We start from the raw sequence: 7,129 nt of genomic DNA on the forward strand, positions 1-7,129 counted from the left end.
GGATGCTCTTGAAAATCCCTTCAAACCCAAAGCATTTTGTGATTCTGAACCTCATGCCCACATTCCAGGATGATAAACCAAGGCCACGTTAGAAACTGCTGCAGGTGGAGCTGCCCTGACACGAACAGAGCACATGAATGGCTGCATCTATGCAGTGATGTGCACACAGCTCCCAGCCWCCCTCTCCAAATTTTAACCATGCCAAGAATTCCTGGATGTGTGACTCGGATCCTACCAGGCATCTTCCCCCCTACACCACGTCCAAAGGAGATGATGCGTGTTGCACTGAACGTAGACAAGAACGTGACTGGTGCTTCCCTTCCAAGTTTCCTTTAGAGGGAATCAAATAAATAAAAAAAAAAAAGGACATTAAAAGAGGAGGATGAATCATGGCTTAGTCAGAGTTGGGGCTCACCAGGGCAATCGCTGCTGGTGCTGGCATTTTGATGCTGGGGGGAGGGTGTCAGGGAAGGCTGGCTGGTGACTGGGAGGTTCTTCCAAAGGGGATGGAGAATTAAGTCTGGAGTTGTTATTTTGGGATGCATCCAGAGCCTAATGCCACTGTTCAGGATGGGTTGCTAGGTGAGTTTGACGTTGGAGCAGCAGTGGAACAAAAGAGGGGATTGAAAGGGTTTAGTTTTGGTATTTTGGAGAAGTTTGAAGACTGTAAATGCCATATAAGTGGGCATCCCATTCTCACAGAAATGGGGTTTTTCCCCTTTTTCTGYCAGAGCTCCCCTCTTTGTGCCGCCCTTCCCTCTCCCACCTCTCTGGACCTGCTCAAAGTCAATTTTTTCCCCATCCACCACCAGGACTTTCAGATTTCAAGCCCTGGCATTACATTTTTACCCGTGTTCCTTCTCATTTGGTAAATATCTGCCAGTTCCTGGGTTGGGGGAGGTATGGTAGCACCTCCAGCCTACCCTGGCTGGTTGATTCATCCCTCCACACTCCGTCCCACAGTGAGGATGTGGGACAGCATCCCTGGCTGTCCCATGTCACACTGYGCCCGTGGTGGCTCTCAGAGAGCTGACACCTCTTACTGATAACATTCTCCTCCTCTCGGTGACWTGATTTCCCGAAAAATCGCTGAGCTAAGCACGCCTTGGGCTCCTTTCACGGCAGCTGTGAGCAATAGCTTATTTACCAGCCCAGGTGCTATTTTTAGGGAGTGGGGATTTTGCATAGCACTATTCGAGAGGGGAAAAATAATCCTCTGAGTGCACCTAGTGCCATCCTGCTCCCCACCCTCTCCCCGGGGTGAAAGTGCTTTATAAATAGTAATGGTGCTTCTTCCAGCTGACCTCCCTCGGAGCAGCTGGGTGCTCGTGCCTTTGAAATCCAGGCCACTTATTTAGGAGTTGAAGCTTTCTGCTCCAGTTATTTAGGAGTTTCTAAGCCAAGAGTTACTAGGTGGATCTAATTTGAAGCRACTGTGATTTTAATTCAGGCAGGGTTTTGCTTTTGGGCTCCTTTTCATATCGTGGGGGAGGTGATTTGTGAAGTGGGAAAGAGCCACGGAGGGGGGAAAGAGCTGCTGGAGGAAGGGGGATGATGCCCAAATTCCTTGTCCTGCAGCATCATGTGAATTKTTGTCCTCCTTCTGACTCATGCTCTAGCTGGGAACCGGCTTTCTGCTGCCCTACATGTGAAAAGGATTTGGGATTTGGTGCAGAGTGATCCAGGGAGCGCTGTTGTGCCTGACTCCCATCCCTTCCTTGCCAACTGGAGCACTCACAGCTCTCTCCCATCTCCCTTCCCACATCCCGAATCTCTGGTTCTTTTCCAGCTCCCTCATAGTAGCTTTTTTAAAATTTTCTTTTTTTTTTTTTTTTTTTTTTTTTTTTTTTTTTTTTTTTTTGCCTGTGAATATTTTTCCCTGTGTAGGAGAGGGAAGGATTGTGCACTTTTTACTCCATCCATCTTGGCTCCATGTAAGGAATTAGCCAAAAATATCATCTTTGTAGATGCTTTATAAAAACACAAGCACTTGCTTCCAGAGGAAGAAAACGCCTTATGTAATAAAAAAAGGTTATGAACATTTTCGGTATTTGAGGTGCTCCTTATGGGGCTTTAAATTTTCAAGCAAAATTTGCTGTATGAAACCTCATCAAAGCAGATGCWCCCACCTCTGCAGCTCTTCCCAGCGGTGACAAATTCCCACATTTCCCCATTCCCACCCCGAATCCCTCCAAGGAGACCCCTCGGTCCCAGGTGGGATTAACCCTGTCAGTGCTGGGGGACAAGGGGGGTTTGAGCACCTGCGTGTTTGGGATTTGGGCGTCGCAGCTGGAATTTTTAGRATGGTTCCAACCCTTCTGTGCTGCAAACAAGGCAAACAAGGGCTGTGTGGGGGTGTCAGCATTGCTGGGGTGCTGTTTGTAGCCTAATTTAGGGTGAAAACGTCGTTTTCAGGAACCTGGCGATTAAGAAGTTTAACAGACTAATAAAATGCTGAAAAAGAAAATAATTATTATTAATATTATTCGCAATATTTCTTGTATATGAACACAAAATGAGAATTCGAAAAATATTAAATTAATAGTAAAATAAAATAATAAGTAATAAATAATCATAAACCCATTAAATAATAAATAATTGAATAGATTAATGAATTAAAATAATATTAAATTTTAAAAAAAAATTGAAAATTAGTATTAGGCGCCCGTTTGAGAGCAGAGGCTCCCCGCGGAGCATCCCCAGCGCTGTTCGCGGAAGGGACGCGCGGTGGCCCCGCCCGGGCGCGGAGCGGAGCGGGGCGGAGCAGCCGCGGTGGCCGCGGGCGGAGGCGGAGCCGCCGCATCCCGGGCATCCCCTCCGGGGGAGGCGGCCCGGCACCGCATGTGCGACGTGAGCGACGTGCAGGAGCGCAGCGCCGGCATCCCCCGGCCCCCCGGGACCCCCCGGCATCCCCCGGCCCCCCGCGGGACCCCCGGCCTGAACCCGCGGAGCGCAGATGGGGGAGCGCAAGGGGCGCGCCGGCGGAGCCCCTTCCTCGTCCCACCACTGTGTGCTTAGGGGTCTTCTTTTTTAAATTTTTAAATTAAAAAAAAAATATTTTGTCTCGGTGTTATTTATTTATTTTTTAAATTTTATTTTTTTTTTAATTTTATTCAACTTTATTTTCTATTTTTTTAGTTTATTTTCTTTTTCTTGCTTTCTTTAATTTTTAAAATTTTCTTTTATATTTCTTATTTTCCTTTGTTTTTCTTATTTTATTCCATATGTGTGTTCTGTATTTTTACGACATTTAAAAATTATTTTATCCCATTTTTATTTCCTACTTTCTTTACGGTTTATTTTATTTTTCCCTCCCTATTTTCCCCCCTCTTCTCCCTATTTATTTTCTTAATTAATTAAAAATTCTTTTTTTTTTGTATTTATATCTTCCATTCCTTTAATTTTTTTAAATAGTTTTTTTTTAAAGTCAATTATTAATGAATTTTAATTTTCGATTTTTAAAAAAAAAAGAAATGCAACATTTCACATCATTTTCCCTCGTTAACTAAAAAAATGCTTGATGAATTAAAATAGGGAATTTATTTAACAGTATGGTTGGCAGTTTGGGGGTGCACCCCGGGTTGGGGAGGGGTCGGTGCCGCGCCCCCCCCGCGGAACAAAGCGGGTCCTTTGTCCGCGCTGCAGTGCGGGGGGCGGGCGGTAGGGGGCGGTATGGCCCGCGCCGCTGTGCTGTGCTCCCCTCCCCTTCATCATCCTCCTCCTCCTCCTCCTCCTCCTGCCCATCCTCCTCCTCCTCCTCCTCCTCCGCGGCGCCGCAGCCCCGCCCCGGGGCGGTCCCGGCCTGTTCGGGATAGAAATCGGCGGCGCCGCGGCTGCCGGCACATCGTGAGCGGAGCCGGCCAGAGCAGCGGGCGGACTGCGGCACCACTCCTTCCCCGGCTGCCTCGCCTGGAGATTCTCCTGCCTTTTTTCTCCCATTTTATATTTTTTTTTCCAATTTGAAAGGGGAGCTGTTTTTAATTTTTTTTAAAGTATATATATATTTTTCGCCCCGCTTTTCATCGCGATTCTCGGCGGGTCTCGCCCTCGCTCCCTCCCAGCGYGCAGCGGCTGCGCTGGTGCTGCTCCTGCCGGCTTTGTGCCCTGCAGCCCCGGCCCTCCTCTTCCTCCTCCTCCCCCTCCTGCCGTAAAACCTTCACGAGGCTCAGAGCAGCCTCCGAAAGCGCCGCAGCCSCTCTTCCAAATCACCGGCTGCAACAAAAAGACCTTTTCATTTTTTTATTATATATTTCCCCCACCTCCTCCCCCACCCTCCACCTCGCCCTTTTTTTTTCCTCCTCCTTCCTCCCGCAAACGCATCAAGGTGGACGCGGAGCGCAAAAAGACCTTTGTTTTAAAAATGCCCATGGAGCTGACGCAAAGCCGCATCCAGAAGATTTGGCTTCCCAATGACAACCGCCCGGCGCTGCCCCGCCGCTGTGAGTACGGGCACGGCAGCATCCCGGAGGGATGGGATGGGATGGGATGGAGAGATGGGATGGAGGAATGGGATGGAGAGATGGGATAGGATGGAGGAATGGGGTGGGATGGGATGGAGGAATGGGATGGGATGGCTTGGGATGGAGGAATGGGATGGGAGGGAAGCAAAGCACTGTCCTTTCCCTTGCAGCGCCCTCAGCATCCCTGCAGCATCCCTCCCTCCTCCCTCCTTGTCTCCGTGCCCCAGCATCCTCCCGGTGCCCGCATCCCGCCCGCTCCCATCCCGTGACTCAGTGCCAGCCCTGGCGAGCGGGAGGAAGGTGCAGCCGTCACATGGAGGATGCGGGGAGGTGCTGAGACACGCGTGGCCCAATTTMCACTCCACTCCCCGCCCTGCACCCCCTCTGCACTCCCAGCATTGGGATTAAAAGGAGAGAGCGAGCGGGTTGTTCACCTCGCTCCGGGGCACCGGCTCAGCTGGGATTTTCACGGTGTCAAGCGCCTCGCTCGGGGATTTATTAATGACAGAATCATGAATGGTTTGGGTTGGAAGGGACCGTAAGGATAATCTCGCTCCACARCCCTCCTGCCATGTGACAGGACACCTTCCACTAGACCAGGTTGCTCCAATTAGTGTGCTCCAAGCCCATCCAATTAGCGTRTTTCAATTTATTTTTTGGATGTGGAGGGAGGATTTGGGCAATGTATTTAGGGGAAAAAAACCCCAACCCAATCCAACACCAGCCGTTTGCACTTTACTATTTAACCCTGTGGGATAAGATAGGAGGCAGGTGGAGGGGAAGGCTGAAACTTCTGCAGTGGTTTCCCCTTCACTTTGGAGGTTGGCAAGATCCTTGAGTGGTTGAAACCAACCTCCCTGGTTAAAAAAGAAATTATCTTTATATATATATATATATATCTCAAATGTTTGAGTCATCCCGGTGTTACTATAAACTAAATAATAAATAATAATCCAATCTGAAAGCTCAGGAGGCAGCTCCTTTAGCTCACCCAACAGCTACCCTGACAACCTGCCAGTTGGGCAACTCGTAACTCCAAATGAGCGTGGCAGGAATGTGCGGAGCCGGGATGGAGGAGGTGGCACTCGCAGCCTGGCGAGGGATGGAGGAGGCTCGAGTGAATCAGTCTTTCCGATGCTTTTCTTCATCGGGCGTTTAAAGTCGTTTCCGATGTTTATTTCCCTTGGCTGGAGWGTTTTCCCTTCTAAATAATAAGCATTATTTTTTTAAAAAGCAGATATCCTATGAACTTGCCAGATGTTGTTGCCCGTGGCTGTGGGTCAGGCACCCCGGAGCAGATGTTGGGATGCGCAGCCYGTGCCTGGCAAGGGCAGCTCTGCTGAAATGGATTTCAGCAGCAGGCTGCACATCTGGGTTGCCAAGGGCTTTGCTTAGAGTGGGGTGAAACGTCTCCTGGCTTAATGCTTTGCACGTGTGTCTGTGTGGTTTGCGAAAACTGGCACCTCTGAAAGAAATCCCTTGTGCATGCAGTGGGTTTTTTTTTTTTTTTGCCACTTCATTCACCTGGTTTCTCAGAGAGAACTCCCTCTTGGCATAGAAAAAAACTAACATTTAATATATTAAGGCACCGAGGGGCTTATTAATAACATAATGTGGCTCCTAATTATTTTTTCTTGGGGTGGGAACAAGCCACGCTGGGCAGTGCCCGCTGTGCAGTGTGGGAAGAGAGTTACTATGTTTTTTTTTTTTAGCTTATTCTTTTTTAACTCGAGGTATTTTAAACTCGAAGTGCTGTTAATTCCTCAGCAGCAACAAAGAGCCAAGGGCTGCAAAGCTGGGTGGGAACGGAGGAATAACGGAGACCGCGTCCGGGGTGATGCCTGGAGGGAGCGGGCGCATCCCCGGCAGCATCCTCTGCACGGACGGCTCCCTGGGTGTGAAATAATTATTCCGATTGTGCCATTGCTCGTGCAGGGCAGTCGGGAGCGGCTGCAGCCATCCCTTCAGCTGGCCTTTTGACGGCGATCCATTAAATTGCTGTCACGCTGCACGTCTCTCACGTAGGGGCTGGGGAAGTCAAGCCGTCCAAGGCGCTGGCTGGGCAGAGCCGGGCGAGGGGAGGGGGATGCTCCGGGAGGGAAGGGGCTGCCGCTGCCTCTCTCCATCCCGTGGCTGCTTTTTCCCGTCGCTTGGGCTTGGTGGGAGTGGGAAACACCCGTCGGGAATGTGCGATGTGCGGGTTTATCCCCGGCTCGCAGAGCTCAGCGCGGTTCCACGTGTGAGTGCGGTGGGGGGCTCAGAGTTGGGCATCCCTGAAGGTGTTGGAATTCCAGCGTGAAAAAGCTGGAAAAGCGGGGAGAGAAATAGCAGGACATGCGGTCTAGGCTTGTGGGGGGTTTTGGGGAATACTTATGAGACGGTAAAAATGCCTGAAGCAGGGAGGTGGCTCTTTTATCTGACTTTTTATAGAAGCAAATTTCCTTCCCTTTTGTGCTGTTTTTTTTTGTTCTTCCTTCTCTCTCCTTTTTCTCTTTCTCTTCCTTTTATCCACTGGCAGAGCTGTCTTTCTGGCAAACTGCAAAAGTGATGAGCTCCTTCTAAATATCCTCTGACAGAGCCTGAAAGTCATCCCTGCCCTTGACTTACCTGGCTGGATGTCGATAAGGAGTAATGAATATGTATTGAAATCCCTGATAGCTTCCCAGCAG

At 49.5% G+C, this 7,129-nt stretch overlaps 1 protein-coding gene across 1 annotated transcript in view; it reads left to right on the forward strand.

The window, feature by feature from the left end:
• The first annotated feature begins 4,003 nt into the window (after positions 1-4,003).
• Positions 4,004-7,129, forward strand: part of PFKFB3 (6-phosphofructo-2-kinase/fructose-2,6-biphosphatase 3) — a 21,198-nt gene continuing 18,072 nt past the window's right edge. Inside the window, exon 1 of the mRNA XM_057376626.1 lies at positions 4,004-4,439. Coding sequence (XP_057232609.1) covers positions 4,361-4,439 — 79 coding nt within the window. The 5' untranslated portion in view covers positions 4,004-4,360. The remainder of the gene's footprint in view (positions 4,440-7,129) is intronic.

Source organism: Malurus melanocephalus, unplaced genomic scaffold (genome assembly GCF_030028575.1).
Source record: "Malurus melanocephalus ecotype Western Australia unplaced genomic scaffold, MMel_1.1 scaffold_286, whole genome shotgun sequence".
In the NCBI taxonomy this organism is placed as follows: domain Eukaryota; kingdom Metazoa; phylum Chordata; class Aves; order Passeriformes; family Maluridae; genus Malurus; species Malurus melanocephalus.